Source organism: Neomonachus schauinslandi, chromosome 3 (genome assembly GCF_002201575.2).
Source record: "Neomonachus schauinslandi chromosome 3, ASM220157v2, whole genome shotgun sequence".
Taxonomy (NCBI): domain Eukaryota; kingdom Metazoa; phylum Chordata; class Mammalia; order Carnivora; family Phocidae; genus Neomonachus; species Neomonachus schauinslandi.
In genome coordinates this window covers 188,701,157-188,721,231 of record NC_058405.1, presented here as the reverse complement: position 1 = coordinate 188,721,231, position 20,075 = coordinate 188,701,157, and the positions used below count along the sequence as shown (strand labels likewise).

Below are 20,075 nucleotides of genomic sequence, written 5' to 3'. Positions count from 1 at the left end.
CGGGTGAACACGAGGACCACAGAGGATGCAGCCACTACAGAGATGCTTCCCAAAGCAGGGAGGGAGGAGAGAATGCCCTGGCGTCTCCCTCCTGTCCCCACCGGCCCAGGGTGGCTGGAAGCCAGCGACTGGGGGTCCCCAGAGTGCAGGGCACCGGAGAGAACAAGTCTGACACTCATGTGAAGGATGAGTCAGTGGACGGAGACAAGGTTGAGGGTCAACCAACACATGAGACTGAGCCGGGAGCCGTCGTGGGAGAGTGACGGGGGGGCTGCCGACCGTGTGGGGACGGCAAACCCATCAGACACTTGCAGGCACTGACTTACCCTCACCGCTCCGGATCAGTCAGTCCAGTCAAGAGAGGAAATTGGAACAGAGAAAGTTTAATAGAAAGGGTCATAAACGATAGCAAGGAATCCCTGGCATATCTTCCAAAACCTTCACCACAGTGGTCGTGGAGAAAATTCAAATAAACATAAATAAACACATAGGCACATGTATCATCTTTTACTTTCTATCTTCCGAACCTGGAATAAAATCCGAAGTCCTGCAGAGAGAGAAACCAATAAAAAAAAACACATTTATTTATACCTCAAACCCCAGAGTACCAGCTTGCAGACTCACACTTCCAGAACTCTGTGAGCCAGGTACTAAGCACAGCCATTATTAAAACTACATTATATGAACTTCGTAATAAATGCCCTGTATGAAAAACAAAGGCAATCAATACTCAGAACACATCACTTCCCGATTCTTCTGTTCCATCTCGCTCCTCTCTGTGCTCTTGGGGCGACCGACAGGATTGCATCTCCCCACTGGAAGGGCCACCGAAGGTGTGCCATGGATCCTCTTGCCTCCACTCTGCCTTTGGGGACATCACACGGGGAGTGGGAAATCGGCCACAGTGGGAATATTTACTCCAGGGGAATCAACAGATACTAGAAATCAGGACTTTTTCTTTCCTCCAAAGAGCCAGTTGTTGAACATTTAGCCAAGACACCCCTGGGTGGCTCTGAAAACACTACAGTCTTAGACCCTCACGCTCCATCCTTACTCCACAGTCGGGAGAGACCCCCTCCCCTGTCCACCCTAAACTAGGTGCCTCCCTTGGAGAAACTGAATCAGAGTCTGGGCTGTGGGGCCTCAGGCAGGGCAGCCGGTGGTGAGAGGCAAAGGCTAGAATTGGGACAATTAAGCAAAAGTCACGTGGCTGGGACACTCCCACCGCCCGCTTCCCTATCCCCTTCCGGAATGCCCCACGTCAGGACTACACCCAGAGAGAAGGATCTGGGGAAAGAGGCCAGCCTGGGAAGAGAGCCCTGCAGGCACGGAAGCTCAGGTTCTCGGCTCGGTCAGGTAGTCTTCCTGCGAGGTTCCCTGCCAGGACCCTCCTCACTACACAGCGCTTCCAAGCTTCCAGTTGGGCTTTCAGCATCCCGCTGTGAACCTTGAGTAGATCACCAAAGGTCAGTAGCTGTTTGAGAAAAACCCCGATGGGAAAGACAGAACCCAAAACCAGCAAACCGGAAAACAGGAGGAGAAAGGTTAGGCTAGAGCCCGGTGGACACAAGCCTCATGCATGCAGGACTGGGCTGGGATCAGGGGGCATACCTGTCTGCCCACCTGGGGTGTGGGCAGGAACATCCCTGCAAGGGGCTGACTGGTGTCCCCTACACAACGTGTCCACCCAGCAGGTGAATGGGGGCTGATTTGAGAATGATTTTTGCGGATATAATGAAGGGTCCTCAGTCCAATGACAGGGGTCCTTATGAGAACAGGGGGAGACACAGAGATGCAGAGAAAGAAAGCCACATGAAGCCAGGGGCCCCAACGGGAGCCCTGCAGCCCCAAGCCAATGAAGGCCTGGGGGAGCCCCCAGACGCTGGAAGGGCATCCTTCGGGAGGAGCCAACCCTGCCAACGCCTGGATTTGCGACTTCAGGCCTCCAGAAGTGTGAGGCAATGCATCTCTGTGGCCGTAATGCCCCCGGTTTGTGGCGCTGTGTTCCAGCAGCCCCAGAATACAGCCTTCCCATCATCCCGCAGGAAGCCGAGTGCGCAAGTGGTCCTTGCCCAGGACCACAGACATTCAGATTCCAGATCTGCAGCTGGACGGGCAGGCTGGGGGAGCCCCCACCAGCCCCTTCAGCCCCCAGTCCCCGGCTGGCGGGACGGAGCATAACAGCACGTGGATGTGTCTTCCCATTTCTGCAGCTGAACTTTGAGAATGCCCACGAGGGGCCAGGCCCCCCATAAGTGCTCAGTAAATGCTCCTGTTTCATTCATTACACCCCGTCTGTTATGGACTGGGTGTGGGTGCCCCCTCCCCCCACAAAATCCATATGTTGAAGCCCTAACCGCCCCCTCCCCCTGCCCCGAGTGGCTGTATTTGAAGATGGGACTCTAAGGAAATAATTAATTAAATGAAGTCATAAGGATGGAGTCCGATAGGATTAGCGTCCTGATAAGAAGAGATGCCAAGAGCTTGCCCCCCGCCATGTGCACAAAGAGGTCACATGAGCACGCAGCGAGATGGCAGCTACCCACAAACCAAGAGAAGCCCGCGGATGAAGCCTCCCTGGCCAGCACCAGTCCGTGGTACTTTGTCATGGCAGCTTCCCCCACTGAGCACCGATGGCCCAGGGAGGGGGTGGGGAAGCAGCAGGGAGAAGGGCAGAAGCCTATGGAGGTGAAGCCAACAGGAGGAGACCCAGGGTAACAACTTATCTGGCGTTTGTCCTGCCTGAGACAGCGGGGCTGGGGCCTGATGCTCCCACATTCCCAGGCACTGGCCACGTGACATTTCCCGGCTTCGCTACAGACCCGGAGCCCCAGGGCCCAGGGCAGCAGCTTGAGGGTGCAGGTCAAGTGCACAGACCAGGTAAGAAAGGCAGGGGCAGCTGGGCGCACGGGACACACACCCCCTTCCCGTCACCTCTGGCAGTGCCCCGAGTATGCTTCGCACATAGCAGCTGACCAAACTCTCAGCCTAAAGACCCTGTGTGAGCTGGGAGGAGAGAAGGCAATGAAAACACTGAATTTCACGGGGCTTGGGGACATGGAGAGAGGCCAGCACTTACAGCGTGGTCTCCGTCCCCTCCACAAGCCGCAGCAAAGACCTGGCAGGCACCCGTGACCCACCGTCACCCTGTCGTAGGTGCCACTGGAGTTTAGCTTGCAGAGACCTGCTCATTCCTTTTGGAACCAGGGCTCCAAAGGTACCTTCCAGAGCTGGTGAGAACAGAGTGCAGATTCCCACCAAAGCCTCTCTCACCACTCCCCGGACATTCTTGTGCTAAAGCCTCATTTTCTGTGGGGGTGGGGGTGGGGGTGGCCATTAAGACCTTTAATTCCCACTTAGAAATCAGCTCCTATCACACAGTGATGAATGATGTCAGTATTCGTTAACTTGTGGCCACCTCTCGGATGCCTTCCCCTTTCCGTAACACATTTACTTTTAACAGTGACGGCATCCCAGCGACTCTCCCGAAGCCTGCCGTCCCACCCCGTGTCCCCTGGGCCTGCCTACTGGAGTCCGGCCGTGCTCGGGCTGGGATAGGAGCACCCCTGCTTTGTAAGCCTTCCCTGATTCCTTCTGTAAAGGCTCACTCCCTCCCGTCAGCCCTATTTCCAGAAAAGGGCCACCAGGATCCTTCTCACCACACTGCCCTGTAACGGTTTCTCTAAGTCTCATTGTCCATCTCCCCTTCCAGGCTGGGAGCCTATCAAAAGGAAGAACAAAGCCCCGACCGTCTCTGACGTTTTAAAGACAAGCACAGTGCCTGGCACACCATGGCCCTGCACAAAGCTCGTGGGACCCGTGATTGAATGAACAAGCGCATGGATGGATGAATACATTAACGGAAACAAGCGTGGAATAAATTGCAGAGAAAGACATCCATCGGTTGCCCAGCTGGGCCACTGACGACTTTTCATTTACACTTCAGGCTCCACACGAAATTCAAATTCTCATTACAGGACCGCATAAAACACAATCCGCACTTTCAACAAGGACCCTGAGAAATGCAGCGGCGGGAAAACCTTTAATGCGTTCTTCCTATTGATTACAGCGCTGCAAAAGGGAATGAAAAGATTAGCTTCAAACACTTTCATGTGAAAGGCTAAAAGGAAGCAAATCCAGCATGGTATAGCGGAGCCCGGGGCCCTTTCAGACGTGCGGCGGCCACCGACACATCGTGTTTGCGGCTCGCCCCATGATATGTTGCCGTGCCAACATACATTCTGAGTCACCCAAGCAGATTTAATGCCATTGCCTCAATGACGCTCTCTTTGCTGTTTCTTCTAAAACTTGTTAAAGGGAAGATTCCGACCTACCTAGGAAATGATTTTAATCAGTTTAGTTCCGGAAATAACTATGGAAATTCAGACCTTTCCATTCTGTAGCTTTCGGCACATTGTCTTGTGACAAACGGCCGATGATCACCGCGTGTCCCCCAACAGGTCGGGAGAAATGACATATGATTGGCAGCTGTTCTGAATCCCACATGGAAAGGTCTGAGGGAATAAGCATATGAAAAGCCAACAAAAATGAAGCTTTTGGAAAATAAGAAAAACGCCAAAATTGCCCATCACCCTTCCCATCCCATACAGATGACCATCCCCTCCTTCAGTGAGAATCCTCCCCTGTAGCCATTTATCTCAGTCCTTGAGAAGCCCGGCCCTGGGGAATCTAGACAGAGGCCACAGGTACCGTGACGTGCAGCCATACACAGGTGAACAGAAACCCACTCGTACCCACCAAACAAGCCTGGAAAATAATGTGAGTGCACCAGAGGTTGGATACACAGGTCTTCCCAGCTTAGGATGGGGTTACATCCCAAGAAACTGAAGAATCGTTGCAAATGCAAACTGCCTACAGTAAGTAAGTCAGTTTCCTGTAACGCCTTAGCCAAACTACAACCATTCCATATCAAGGGCTATTGGTGTCAAGATTTGGGGCTGTTCACAGGAACTGCATATCTGTGCACCATCCAGGATGTAAGGGGCTTTCCCTGGGAATTCTGGGACTAAGACATGGGGTGGGAAGTGCCTTCTAATACTGGCAGATCTTCTCAAGCATTTAACCCCCTGGAAACCATCACCCTGGGAGGACTGAAACGTCAGGGGCATGCATCCACCCAGAGACATGCCTGGGGTTTAGGAGCGAAACCCAAACCTCCAGGAGGGGATTGCGGGGACCTCCCTGCACTTATCATCCCTTGCATTCGACCCCATCTGGTGCACATCCACAGCTCCCTATGGGTCCCCAGGTTCTGAGATACTGGGCTTAGCGTGGATAGGGAGTCACCTGGACCCAGGGAGAAGAAGCCCAGTGATGCAGAATTTCCAGGTGCCTCATAAATAGGCCACATTCTCGAGTTGCTCCCTCAGACCTCCAGAAACAGCCAGCCTGTCGACTTTAAATTTCTTGTTACCCAGTAAGAGATCTGGACACAAGCGTCTGCGGGGTCTCATGCCAGGTTGCCCTGAGCCTACTGGGAGGGCTAAAGTCCATCATCCAGGGGACAGATTTATTCCTTGATGCCCACAGGATTTTACATCCGGTGTTTTCGGCTGTGATACTTTTCTTCTTCACTCGCAGGGACCCAGGAAGCTGTGTATACGTTGGCGCACATGGAAAGCATTCACGAGTGACTCCCTGACGCAAGCTGCCATCAGATCAGGGCCACTGGTGCTGGCCTACCTCTGCCTTCGGAGCAGGGTCAGAGGGAGGCGGGAGAGAGGAGAGCCTCCCCCTCTCTCCAGTGGGGTGGAGGCTCCAGGCCGCTTCTCTCTCCATCCCACACCCCACCCTCTGCTGGAGCTCCAGCCACCCCTCCTGGGGTCCAAATGCCATCGTGCACAGAATCACTCACAGCTTCGCTACCGTCTCGCGAGGCTAGCATTTTCAAAGATCTTTCCATCAGAAGGGATGCCAAGCAAATGAATCTCCAAAGGGAGAAATGTCAGCGTCGGGCTCTCTGGACAATGAATTTGAGGAGAGCTGGGGGCTTCTGCACTAAACTTCTTCCCCCTAGAGCCCACCTCCTATCTAAAACCTGGCACATGGCTCTTTCTCCCAACTCCACATCCACAACCACATGGGTAGGATGGAATTTCTTTAATATTAACTCATTATCCGCCCCCCCTCAGAGTTCTGTACCCCTTGACCCATGCCTCCACACTCCACCTGCAATGCCGAAGTCCAGAGCCAGAGGTCCCGGGAGGGCTGTTACAGCCAGAGATCAAAGGAAGGGCTTTGGAGTCTGGGTAACCGGGATGAATCAGAGCAAGTCTTCAAGCCTCAGGCAGGGCAAAGAAGGGGATTTCTAGGAGCAGAGAGAGCTTCGTCACCGCAGCATCCCTGAGACGGAGCTTGCACACCAGAGACCCCACAGTGGTCTGAGGGCACCGTGTCCTGGGGTCCGGGCGGAGATGGGAATCCCACAAAGCAAAAAGGGCTGCATGGTTTGTCTAGAATCAGTTCAGCGTCTGCGCACCCGCCCTCCACCCCTCAGTGCAGGAGGGGGCAGCTGGGTGATTGTTGTGGGCGAAGGGTGGTCAGAAACCAGAAAAAGGCCAGGGCAGGCCACCAAGTCCCATCCCCATGACCCAACATGGGGTTGGGGAGCAACAGAAAGAGACCCTGCAATAAGAGGACACAGAGGAGACCTGCATAAGCACCAGGCAGGCGATGGTGGGCATTTCGGAAGTTCCTGGCAGGAACAGACAGTGAGGACCACCCCCACTTCCCTACATCACCGCCTACAGAGCTTGCCCCAAATCCCAGGGTAACTGGGCAGGGGTGGGGAGCATCTCTGAATTGACGGATACGAGAGCCCAAAATAGGAATTCGGTGGAGTTACTTCTTACGTTACACCTACAGCACAGCTGAGCTTATGGCTTATGCCTCCACCTTGAATTTACTATTTGGTAGAGCTTATTTCTGTCTGGACTTAGACCACTAGAAGCTCGGAGCCAACTGCAGGCCTTTCCTATTGTCAGGAACACTTGTCTGGGGCACGAATCAAGGGCTTCTCTGTGCCATCTGCTCTTACTTGCCCTGGCTCTTGGAATCTTTGCCTGTAGTTAAGCTATTGTCCCGCTAGCTACACTGTTGTTATCCAACCGGAACCCTGTTTGGAACAAGGCAAGGCACATATGCACCTGAGAACATGTGTGTGTATCAAGTAGGTATTTAGAGTAATTTATAACCCTGGTTGGAAAACTCCCAGCCATAAGGAGCCATCCTGCAGTAGGCTCAGTCTATGGGCCCTGGGGGGCTGTCGGGGCCAGGGGGCGAGGTGCATGACTTTCCAATATGGTAGCAGCCCCCAAGCTCACAGGTGAGAGCGGAGCTCCTGGCCGGGGTCCATCCTTGTGTTTGCAAATAGCTCCCTGTGCAAATCCGTCCCATCAAAGGTGGAGGTGGTAAGGGCAGCTTTGGGGAGCCGGTCCTTGCCCCCTGCCCGCCCAGACGCACCTGCCTGCTAAGGCCTCCACCATTCTTTCTTGTGGACCCACAGAGCATTGGTGAGGGCACAGCAGAACTGGCCATTCTGACCGTGCTCTTTGAAGCCACTCGTCAGGTGGATTTATTTGGTAATGCACGAGCTGACGATTCGCTCATTGCTTGGCCTCAAGAAGACGGTCACTGATCGGTGTTATTTTTTAAATGAAGAGTCTGTCCTGTACACAGGAAGAGAAACAGGACTTAAACCACAGAACCTTAGCAGAGAAGTGTCAAGGGGCTGTGACATGCGGCCCTGGGGGCACATGGGGGTACACATAACGATGTGAGTCCTGGGTCCTGAACAGCTCTGGGCCAACAGCAGCCAAGAACCTTCTAGCACCAGCGTGGCCTTGAAAGCCACACCTACCAGCCATCTCTTCTCCCGCAAATACGTTGCATGACATTTTCTTAAAAAACCAAAACACTCAATACACTCGAATGTTTTTCCTCTTATCTCATTGCATCCAAGTTAACCCCTTGGGTTTTGCCTTTATGGTAGCGCTCTTTCCTTAAGCATATTAGGTCAAACTGACATGCGGTATAGATTTGTACTGTTATTATCATGCACGCCACCCGAATGCCAAACATGCTTTTTAACATGGACACTCAGATGCCTTTTCAGGAAAAAACAAATCTTTATTTAAAAAAAAAATAATAATAACTTACAAAATTGAGAGACTCTCCGAAACGAGACTGTTCATTTTGTGCACAGCATTGCAGCCTGGAACAGTTTTGCTCCATTTTGCTTCTTTTTAATGTAACTTTACAAAACTATGAATATCACAAACTGCTTTACAGAGTTATTCCTGTTCCATATCCCATGCTAGTACAGAGCACCACACAGATACAAAACTATAGTAAATAAAACACTTCAGCCAGGCCTGGCATAGATTTATAGATTTATAGATTTATATATATATATATATATATATATATAAAATTTCAAAACAGCTAACAATTAATGTCATCCTTAGTCAAAACTGAAATCAAACTAGCTTTAAAACTACAACACTCTGAATATATGTCAGCGTCTTAGCTCCCATACAATATTTAAAATATATTTAAACTTTCAAATACATTTATAAGGTACACTGATAATGAGAAAATAAAAGTCTTAAGATTTAAATACAAATCACCATATAAAACCTCCAGGGAACACAGAACGTCCTATTGTACAGAAGTGCAGGCTAGCCTACCCCGCGGCGGGCTTGGACACACGACGGGCCGTGGACGCATTGGGACACACGGCCTCGCACGAGACCCACCACCACGGCCCGAGAAAGAGGGGAAGGGTGCTCGGCGGCCCCCGCTCCCCTCTCCACACTACTCCGGCCTCAAACCCCGAAGCCACCTTGCTTTACTCTTGGGAACGACGCAAGCCAGTGCCGTGGAGAAAGCAAGCAGACTTGTCCCGGGGACCCCGCAAGGCGTGTCACTTGGTGTTCTGCTCCAAGGCGGAGTACTCTGTTTCCGACACCCTGGAAGCATCGATGAGCTTGGTGAGACCTGTCTTGGCCGAGTACTTAAAGATGAAGGCCTTCATCAGCTCGTACCTGTAGTTACGACTGATGAAGCTGTAGAGCACGGGGTTGACACAGCAGTGCACCAGCGACAGGCACTGCGTGACGTGCAGAGCCGTGAAGAGGAAGTTCTCCAGCTGGCAGGTGAAGGGGATGTAGTGGAGGATGGAGAAGATGTCCAGGAGCACCACCACATGGTAGGGGAGCCAGCACACAAGGAAGACCACCACATAGGAGAAGATGATTTTGCGACTGCTCTGCTTCTCCTGGTCGCTGGATGCAGCGATGGCTCGGGCCAGCAGGCAGTAAAAGACGGCGATGATGCAAAAGGGGATGGCGAAGCCCAAGACCACAGAGATCAGCTCCATGCTGATGAGCCACTCCTTGACGCTGTGCTCGGGGTAGAAGGAGCGGCAGTAGGTCTCGTTGTTGGACGCCGACGTGACAGTCTTCAGGTAGTAGGTGTCGGGCAGGGACACGCAGAAGGCCAGCAGCCACACCAGCACGCAGACGGCGCGGCGGACCACCTTCTTCCTGCGGCTCGAGGTGCCGGCGAAGTAGGCGATGGAGAGGTAGCGGTCCACACTCATGCATGTGAGGAAGAAGATGCTGCCGAACAGGTTGATGGAGAAGATGAGGTGGGTGATCTTGCACGTGAGCTCTCCCATGGGCCACTGGTTATGCTGCACGAGGCTGACCACCCAGACGGGGATGGTGACCACCACCCACAGGTCGGCGATGGCCAGGTTGAGGATGTAGCAGTGCGTGTCGTAGCCGGTGGTCTTGGCCTGGATGTTCACCCAGACCACCACGGAGTTGGCGATCATGCCGGTCACGAAGATGAAGATATAAATGAAGGACAGCGTGTACAGGAGCACGCTCTTGTTGGGCATGTTGGGACACAGCACCGTGTCGACGGCGAGGCAGTCGCTGCCGTTGCATGGCCAGCTGATGTCGGAGAAGTTCCCTGGTTCCGAGTAGTCGAAGAGGTGCAGATCCATGGCGCTGCGGGCAGCGAGCTGACGGCCTGCGCAAAAATCAAACAGAAAGGATGCAACGGAAAAGTGGCTTTGTTAGGAAACACCGGAGTGCCGGTCAAGATGCTTTTCCGGCGCTCCGCAAGCTCGGCGGTGTCTTCCCAAAGAAAGGAGAAAAGGAAAAGCGTAGCAGAGCTCCACACAATGACATAAAACGGGCCCGGCATCCAGGTTCGCATGGTGCCTAATCGAGAAACAGGGACTGCTGTGTTCTCCAGACATCACCAGCCTGGCTGTGCCCACAGTGTGAGAGCAGCATGGTCCGGGGGCCCGAGAAACGTCTGACAGCCACAGCGACGCTGACGGCTCGCTCAATCCCAGCAGAGGACAGTGGAGCCATTTTCCCCATGTCCCAAAGAACGGCAGAGTCCATTTGTTCCTGGCACTGCTATATGATAAGTATCCTGCCCTGGTGTCTTAATGAGAGTGCTTGAGATCCCCTCCCACGTGTGCACCAAAAATGGGACTCAGTGCATTTTATCTTCCTGCCAAATGTGTGTGGAAACCTGGGTCCTGGGCCACCTTCAGTTCTCATTCATGAAGACCAGAGGTGTGCAACGCCCTGCAGCTTGATTGCACCCCAAACCTGCAGACCCTGGGTTTGTCGTGGGGTTTTCAACGAAGGGCAGCCACCCAGCTGTCTGGAGCTGTGGGCCACTGCCTAGGTTCCCCTTCTTACAACTTGTGCCAAGCATAAAAGTCACCACCTGCTGCACTTCTGGGGGAGGGGGAGGCAATCGTCTCAACTGTCTTTCCTGTTGACCTAACGTGAGGCCAACACTCTGAACTGTCACCAATATCCACAGAGAATTCAACTCCAAAGTACCACTTGTGCCAAGAAATGATCATTTCTCCCCAAATGCCCCAGCTAGGAGAGCTGTCTTCTACTGGGGCCCCATCCACTCAAGGGCCCTGAAGTCCCTGCAGGAGACGGCCCTGGGTCAGCAGCCCACTGGGTGACCCTGGGAACAAGGGCGCCCCACTAGGAGTGATCTCACATGCAAAGGTGGTTTTCCTTCCTTCTCACGGGTCATAGGTAATGACTGATCCCAAGTCAAGCTTCTGTGCCAGGTTCATCCAAAGTGGACCCCAGGTCACATAGGAGGATGGGCAACCCTGGTCCACCTACGCTAACGGTATGAGGACACATAGCTGGGAAAAGCACCCATCCCGAGACCAGACCTTCCTGGGTGGGAATCCTGATTCCTTCCTCACTGCTGTTTAACTTGACTCGCTAACCTGTCTTCAGCTGTATTCTCAGGACACCAGCACCATCTTACAGAGGCACCCAAGAACCAAAGGGCCCAATCCAGAATCTAGCGCATAGCAGATGCTCTGTAAATCTCCACCCCCACCCTCCCGTCCCTTTGGCAAAAAGCACAGCCCCCCTTAATTCTTGCTCCACATTTGAAACGACCTCTTAACTGCCTAAGTAATACATGTCCCTGCCTGGAGGGAGATGCAGGGGAGAGCAGGGACGGGCAGTTTGATAGGTTTACCTTCAGAACAGAATCCCTGACGAGTGAGACATTCTGCTGCCTCCCAGAACCGGCTCCTTAGCCTCAAAACTCACAGCAGGTGACCTAATCCTAAATCTTAGTTAATGGAGACCACCTGCAGGCTTCTGGGCAGTTCTTCTCCACGTGTTTGAAGTGGCCATCGGTCCCTGTCCCGGTGACCTAAGCAGGTCCCCGGTGACCTAAGCAGGTCCCCGTGTCCCCGCTGCTGAGGGGAGAAGCCCAGGCCTCCCAGCTGCAGGGCCCAGAGCCGGGAAGCTGGTGGTCCTCGGAGCACCCCACCAGGAGGATCCCCACGCCCTGTGACCACCAACTTGGGCCAGACCAGACAGACACACAAGCAGAGGAAGCACCCGGGGAGACTCAGCACGATCACGTTTAGGACAAAGAAACTCCTCACATTATGAGATTTTGGACCGCCCCGTCCTAAGAGGCAGCTTAAGGACCCCCAAAGGACGTGGGCACACGGGGCAGCAGAGGACACTTGGAGGAGCCAGGGCTCCCTGACCCACTGGACTGGCCTCGGGGTGGCGTGCTTTGAAGCTACAATTTCCACCTCCCCCTGGCCACTAACCTGCCCGGGGCTGACCCTCCCCTTCCCATCCCTCGAAGCCCCCAATTCCAGAAGAGAACAAAGCAGGGATTTCATGGTTCTAATGTGGTGACCCCTTTTTTCTCCCATTTCCTTAAAATGAAGCACACCTGCAGCATGGCCTAGTTTATGAAGTGCTTTCGCCTCATGACCTCATCTGACCCCGGAGTCCCTGCAGAGTGGAGGAGCTCGCTGGAGGGCAGGCCGCAGCCCCAAAGCTGGGCAGAGGTGGGCCTGGGCCAGGCGGGGCTCCCTCCTCAGTCCACACCGGTGCAGCCCTGCAAGGCCTCGGCACACACAGCCACAGAGCCCGGGGTCCGGGCCGTCCACGGGACCGTCCACGGGACCGTCCACAGGCCGAAAAGGAAGGAATGAGCCCCAGCCCTGGTTAGCCTGACTGGGTCTAAGCACCCCCAGCTCTTTGCTCACCACAAGGAGTCAGTGAGCGAGCTCGGGCCTCCAGTACGATTCAGCGGACAGGCGCCGGGCACTGCTCAGTGTGGACAGCCAGACCCACGCACGCATGGGGGTCTATGAGAAGTCACCTGCCTCTCACACCCTGCCCTTTTGGAAATTACCAGGTCAAGGTGTCCGGATCCACCCTCTGGGGCTGCCAACCGTCGCTAATCCCAGAGCTCCAGCCATGGTGGGGGAGGGCTCGGGCCCCATCTGTGGTTTTCCCCTCTGCCCTCTGGGCAATGAGCACCTGATTTAGCGATCACCGGTCCTCTGAGCCAGAAGCATTACCTGCTCGCAGGGCACGGCTCCCCTCAGCTGTCCTCTCCCTTGCCTTCGGGGGGCACAGTGAGACTCTTCCAGCCAGGGCTGAAGGAGAGAACGGAGGCTTCGAGGCTCCTAGCTCGAGCGTGAAAGCCAGCTGGCCCCCCGTCACTGATCTCCCACCACCCATCAGCCCAGGAGCTGAAGCCCGAGGTCCGTGTCCTGACCACCCGCTCCCCCAGGGGGACCCCCTGGGACCCCCTCCCAGGGCGGACGGCCTTAGTGATCAAGAGAAGGAAGGAGGCACAGAGAGGAAATGAAACAAATTGTAGTCCTCAAACTCCCTGCAAATCCAAACGGGGGACTAAGGAAGGAACTACGACTCACAACAGCTCAGCCCTGTCCTTTTGGTATTTTATATGTGTTTGGTTTTGGAAACAATCCAGGGCCACTTCCAGAAAAGAATATGATTTGACAAAGACAATCTGCACCGTACGTCCCATGTGGTCTGCAGCAAAGGCCCGTCTGCCCGAGCGAGTGTCCAGGAGGGCTGGGGCAGGGACGTCCACTCGATGCCTTCCCAGCGACGGTGTGTGGCCACCATGGGAGAGAAGAATCTTCCTCAAGTGACACCCTCAGAGTCACCAATATGGCGAACTATGGAGTGTCTACCCAGGCCCCTGGATTCCAAAGGCCTGGCGACAAAGCTCCTAGCAGGCCATAGGAAACCTCCCTTCCTCTCCCGGTGGAGGGAGGGGGCCGCCTAATGGACCACAGGGGCCACTTTAACTCCCTGAGTGTCCCGCACCAGAATCCCAGCTGCCTTCCTGCAAGAGCAGATCGCCTCAGCGGGTACACAGAGAGCCGACAGCATTCTGCGTCCTTCGGGAAGGATCTGCGCTCCTGTCTAAGCGGTCAGGCCTCTGGGCCAGTGTGCTGGTCTGTGCCTGCCGGGAAGCAGCAGTGGTCTGACCCGGACCTGCAGGAGACCACTCTTCCCACTGGGACCAGCCACTCTCTGCTGGGATAAACCGGCAACTCCATTGCCGCCAGCCCGGGGCCAGAGCTTGGGAAAAACTTCCAGAGTTACACCTGAACACTGCCTGCCTCCCTGAGGGCTTGGAGCCTCCCCCAGGGCGGGCGGGAGGATGAGACCCCCTCACAACCAAGTGGTAAGGCAACTGCGTAAAGGGTCCTGACAAAAGGAAAAAAAAAAAACAGGGCTTTGAATTTTCTACAGCTTTTTGGTTTTACAAGTTCACACATTTTTCCTCTCGAAAGACTCACGTGTCCCCAACTGTACATGCATGTACTAAAGCACTCTTCATTAGCAAAAAACTGGAGACAACATAGATGTCCATCGGGAGAGGAATGGTTTGATGAAGGAGCGCGTATCCACCACCTGAAATACAATAGAGCTGTGAGAAGACAGAGGGGGTCTGCTTTTGTGAAGCACGAAAGTTGCAGCACACCTGAATACACGGACGTAAAAACCAGAGCAAAAAGTGCGCACAGCTTTATGTGTAAACACACGCGCACGAAGGCAGAGAAAAAAGACCAGCAGGAAGGATAAAAGCTTTGGGCGGCCAGGGTAGGGTGGGGGCACAAAGGGGGCTTTGTAGATTTTACTCCGTAAACTTCTGTACGATTTGAAATTTGACATCAAGAATTAGGTAGATTCTGATGGAGGGATGTTTCACAGAACATGAGCGGTTCAAGTTCCATTGTCCTAGAGCCCAGAGACCCGACTGAGGGCAGAGAGCTGGACTTGCCCCCGTCCGCTCCCTTCTACCTCGCACTCCCCGTGCTTTCTCTGACTCTCCTCTCCACAGCGGCCACGTGACCTCGACCTTGTCCCACACCCGCACGCAGGGAGCATCCCCCTTCCACCGGGACAGGAAGGGAAGTTTCCTATGGCCTGCAGAGGACCCAGCATCTGGCCCATCCTCCCCACCGGCCTGGGGTCTGCAAAGGGACTCATCCACCATCCCCAGCCCCAGTGGCAGAAGGTTCCTCCTGGTCCATGTGAGGACTTTCCTGGGAGATGTGCCTCCCACTTCTCAGGCTCCTTATTCATGAACCTAGTATCCCCCGCAACAAGTGAACTATGGCAAGTGGCCCGGGGCACGTCGCTGCCTCCAAATGGTGGCCTGAGCTCATCCAGGGAGCTGGCGGTCAAGCCAGAATTAGACGTCCCCAAGGATGGTCTGCACGGGGTGGCAGTTGGCCTGCAGAAAACAGGCCCTCTCTCTGGCCCAAAGTCAGTCCCTCCGCGGTGGAGCCTGCCACGTGTTCGGGCTCCTGGTTGCTGTTCCCCGAAACGGCCTTCAGCGTGTTGGCAAATCCCCACTGCAGACCGGGAAGATTCTTCCTGACCAACCCCCTTAGCCGCTCCTATCCCAGTTGACCGTCCGTTTCTCCCGCCTCGTCCCCCACCCAGGCCACACATCTGTATGCTGTGTCACTCCACGTTCTTCCTGCCCAAGCCCCGCAGCCTCGGATACCACACCCAGCACGAGGCGGGTTTTCGGTGCATCCACGGTCAAAAGTCAGTAGTGATAAATCAGGCTCCACCAAGACCAGGGGTCTGAGGCCATCACTGGGAACAGGAGTCCACAAGAGGCTTTTCTGAACCCCTCATCAAGCGGAGATGAACATCAGCCGTTTCAAGCCCCCAAACGTTTGTGGAGCCTCCTCTGTGAAAGGGCACTGCTCTGGGCCTAACAGACCGGAATCACCATGCCCCGTCCCCCAAGAACTCGCCCGCCAAACAAGAAGGGCAAGAAGGCAGCAGGGTGGTGGTGGGTGGCCCCCAGAGCTGGAGGGTGAGGGATTTCCAAGCCAGTGGTTTAGGAAAAATGGAGGGGTGAGATGATCAATGATATGGCATGAGGAGGGTCACTGAATCTAGCTGAGCCCAAGCTCCCCATGAAGGAAAGCTGGCTGGCGACCAGGGTCAGAAGCAAGGGTGCGGACAGTGGGGGAGTCGGGCTGGGCCTGCCCATGCAGGAGCCACAGAGATTTTGAGCAAGGGTGTGGCTTGCAGCAGATGGTTCTTGGGGGCACAGGTGTCACAAGGCACGTCGAAGGCCGGCAGTGGGGTGCTCTGGGGACAGGGTGCAAACAGGCTGGAGGAAGGTGCTCCCACCCAGTCCCCGGTGGTGCAGGTAAGATTACCCCGGCCAGGCCGGGGCTGGGCACCAGCTGGGACAGTGAGGGGCCCTCTGGCCCTCGGGCTCTTTAGGACCTCTGCCCCCAGGCGACATTTTTTATCGGCTTTCTGCAATTTGGGATCTGGGTCCTCCCAGCAGGAAATTTCACAGAGCAATTCTGTGCTGTTCAGACTGGATCACCTCGTTCGGCCTCTCACTGCCGCGCACCTGCGGACCCAGGCCAGGCCAGGAGAAGAGACCCGCTTATTTGTGGCTCACAGTAGCTCTCTGCACTTCCCCAACTTCTCCAGAGGCTTCACCCAGGGGGAGCCATGCTCTGGCCTCCTTGCCAGAGTCCCACCCCTTCGACGCTAGCTGGCATGCGGTTCAGGTGAGGAGAACCCACACCACCTCTAAAAAATCGTCAGGCAATTGCACATCAGTGGGGTCAGCGTTTTTTGTTTTTTGGGGATTTTTTTGTTTTTGTTTTTGTTTTTACCGATGCTGCATTAAATCTACAGGGAAGTCCAGAAAAGCTTCAGCCCCCGCAGACTCCCTGCGGCCATCTGCTAGGGCTGACCGCAGATTGGGGAATGGTCTGTCCCCCAGTGCCAAGCAAACAGAAACAATGCTGTCTTGACTACGACTTATTTCACACAAGTAAGGAACTGGTCTAAATCATTAGAAAACTCAAAAAAATAATAGAGTCAAAGAGAAAAAAAAACTCCCTATCCCGATTCAGATAGAGGCCACCTATTGCTGGGGTCCTCAAAAGACTTCCTGTTAAGGCACGGGGTGGGGCATCCTCGCCCACTTTTAGGTATTTGGGGGAGAAAACGAACCCCACATCCAGAAACCCGATCTGGTCTATTGTGCTCAGCTGCCCATGGGGAAGCAGGGTTGTGCCCAGAAGGGCAGATCCAGAGACCCACGTCACAAAGGCTGCCGGCTGGGTTGGCCGGGTGTAACCAGAGCCCTCGTTCCCACCCAGCTCAGGACCTGGATGAGGCAGTGGGAGGTCAGCCAGGCTCTGGGCCAGACACAATAGGGTTCTCAGGAGAAGGCGACTCCATCTTGGCCTCTTCTCATAAAATTCAGTGATGATCCCCGCAAAGGTATCTGTTACCACAAGAAAATTCGAAGACGCGGGCTATCCGGACGCACAGTCCTTTCGCTGTCCCTTAGCCAACAACAGTCCGAAGCTACCTGAGTCACTCAGTCCCTCCACTCTTCGAGCGCTTAGAACAAAACAGAGTCAGCTCCCAGACCTACCTGTGGCTCAGCAAAATGTTCACCATAAAAATATGCAATCCCCTCATTACTTTAACAAGGAAAGCACCTACTTTTTTTTTTTCAATTCTAAATTAGTAGATCCTTAGGTTAAAAAAACATCAAATATTCCCTGCAGAAAACCATCAAGTATTCAAAATCAGATAATCCCCTTTTTTTCCCTTTTCTTTTTTTCTCTCCCCCTCTCTCTTTTTTTTTTTTTTTTCTTGCTTGTTTGTTTTTACTTTAATAGGAAATGTGTGCCCCAGGGCTATAATTTTCTGGACTTGAAAAACACTTGACATGAGCCAGCCTTGGGTTTCTTTCTAAACTCTACCTGAGTGCGTGGAACTCAACTAGAAAGGCGTTCTAAAACCGTTCTTGTTCCTAAAAGTAAAACGAAGTTCAAACCCTGTACTTTTTCGTTCCAAATTCCATTTGTGCCCGGCAAAAACCACTGAGAAAAATCTAAAGTCCTGATCTTGAAGGTTTTTCTCCTCCTCGGTTTACTCTTAGGGTTTCTAGAGTGACGGTCGGCCAGTCTCAGGTCTGAGTAACTTCAGCCACTCCCTCAACGCCTCCCTGAAAACAGGAGCCCCTCTGCCTAGATGATCGCACAAAAAGCCACTGTTCCTGATTAAGTAGGTTTTTTTGTTTGGATTTTTTTTTTCATCCAGAAAGCCTATACTCTGCCTGTTCTGGGTCTGATTAGAAACCATAATACCTTCTCAATTCTCCCAGGACTTGCTGTTAATAAGGGAAAAACTCACCTCCCAAATCCTGACTCAGTTAAGCCCCGGCAGCCTGCCTCGACTATACTCTCTGGAACTTTTTTAAAACTATGATTGCAATGCATGACCCCTTTTAAAAACAGGCAGCAAAATACAGGCATTTCTCAATTTTCTTTTGCTCTTCCGCACCCCGCCCTGCACCCCCCACCCCCACCCCCCATCCCCGGGAGGCTGTGGCATCCAGCTCAGCAGTTGTGCACACATTCAAGTGTTTATGGCAGAGACCTGGGGAAAAAGAGCAAATTGTTTCCAAGCTAGAGCTCCCCTGCGCAACTTTGCTTTAAAGAAAGGCTTTGCATCTGGGGAAGCTCCTGAGCTGATGGAAGAAGGACAGGCAGTTTATCCATTTAAAATCTATAAAAAGTTAAGCACAGACCCCAGCAGCCTCCACTTTCTTTTCTAGGCAAGCCTATTTGATCTCCACATTTTCCTGGAATAAATAAAAGGACACAAAGGCAGCATCTGAGCTTAAAAAGAAAAGAAAAAGTTACCACATTGAAACTTTGCAGAATGAAGTTTCAGGGGATGTCAGAGCACCAAATACCTTCAAAGAGCTATAAACCATGTCAGGGGGCCCTCTTCCACTTTTGGAAAACCTAATGATCCTGTTGTGAGCAAGTGAATGGAGAGAAAGAGAGAGAAGAGAAGAGAGAAAGGAAAAAAGAGAGACAGAAAAGAAGGAGGGAGGGAGGGAGGGAGGGAGGGAGGGAGACAGCTAGTCTGACTTTTACAACTTCTCATTCTCCCTGCAAGTTACAAGTCTTGGCTAACCACCCATCCCTGACCTCAGTCCAAAGCTCTGTCAGTCACCCCTTCAATCTTCATGCATGCTAACAATATTGAACAAAAGTCATGCTTTACCTGAAGGGTATATTTAAATTACAAAATCCTAGACTTGTGTGTGTGCCTTTTTTTTTCTAACTGAAGTTGGACTTACCTTCTAAGAGCACAATAAATACTCAAATTAGATTAGCAAGGATGCAATCAAAGTCACGGAGACAGAGCTGATTTAACATTCATTCTTACAGCTTCTGGGCTTACAGGAGCTGGTAATCCCCCAAAGCCCCGAATTCAAATACATTCTGGAATCACAAAGATTCACAGCGCAGTTTAGTGCTTCACTTAAGGATGCCCCTTAATAAAGTGCACATCTTCTGCAGTTACATATTTACTGGCAAGTCCCTCTATTTGCCGACTGATCTACCAGTCAAAAGGGTTAGCAGTGTTGCCAGGCTGTTCCCTATGCCAACTCTGAGCAAGCAGAATGGCCAGTCTGCATTCTTGCTAAGTTCTCCACTTACCCGAGCTTAAACGCCCACAGCAACAAATAAACACCAGATTCCTAAAGCCAACACACACACGGAGCGTCCCTTCCACGAGTGACTCAAGGAAACCTGCCCTTTTTACTTTCTGCAGCAGAAAGGTGAGCCCCCAAGTTAGCGGACAGGCTTTTTGCAAGGCAGCCACGCAGCATGCAGCCCGTGCTTTTCAGAAACCAGACCTGCAGACTCTCAGCAACCATCCCAGCGATTCAAAGAGTCCTTTGAAAAAGACCGCTTAGCTGAAGAGCAGAAACCCTGCCCGCCGTCCTCCCCTTCTTTCCCAGGCAGGGCTGCGGAGAGCAGTTTCCTTACCTCGGGGCTGGGCTCGGGCTCAGGGCTTCCTGCGCGGCTTTGGCAGCGCTCACCGCCTCGGGGCTGAGCAGTTTGCAGGACTGAGCTCTCCGGCGGCGGACCTGCGTTATATACACTGCAGGAAGGCGCCTCTAGGTGGCAGCTCTGTAACCCGCATCTCCCTCGCTCCCGGCCCGCGCCCCCCTCCCCACACACACGTGCAGGCGCACACACACACACGCGCGCGCACACACACGCGCACACCCCTCTCGTAAACCCGGGTCTGTCTTTTCCCGCGCAGCCCTGCACCCCACAACGCACTCTCGGGAAACCCCAGCCGCCCTTGACTTGC

General features: G+C 53.4%; 1 protein-coding gene across 4 annotated transcripts; it reads right to left on the bottom strand.

The window, feature by feature from the left end:
• Positions 1–8,123: 8,123 nt before the first annotated feature.
• ACKR3 (atypical chemokine receptor 3) lies at positions 8,124–19,817 on the bottom strand. 4 transcript variants are annotated; one of them, XM_021678958.1, is made up of 3 exons: positions 19,745–19,812; positions 14,186–14,300; positions 8,124–10,059 (listed from the first exon to the last, which is right to left on the bottom strand). In XM_021678958.1, exons 2-3 carry the CDS (start codon positions 14,205–14,207, stop codon positions 8,945–8,947), a joined length of 1,137 nt encoding a protein of 378 aa, XP_021534633.1. In that variant the 5' UTR covers positions 14,208–14,300; positions 19,745–19,812; the 3' UTR covers positions 8,124–8,944. The 4 variants fall into 4 exon arrangements, with proteins under 4 accessions (XP_021534633.1, XP_021534634.1, XP_021534635.1 ...); XM_021678959.1 differs by lacking the exon at positions 19,745–19,812 and adding an exon at positions 19,612–19,717; XM_021678960.1 differs by lacking the exon at positions 14,186–14,300 and having other exon boundaries at positions 19,745–19,817.
• Positions 19,818–20,075: the final 258 nt, after the last annotated feature.

What these genes read in the sequence shown, in the direction of transcription:
- ACKR3 (XM_021678957.1), bottom strand. Translation starts at nt 13,088, where the DNA reads ATGGGTGGTGGGAGATCAGTGACGGGGGGCCAGCTGGCTTTCACGCTC. An exon ending in GAGCCGTGCCCTGCGAGCAG is followed by an intron (nt 10,060 to 12,925) that starts GTAATGCTTCTG and finishes ATTTTTGCGCAG; the next exon opens with GCCGTCAGCTCGCTGCCCGC.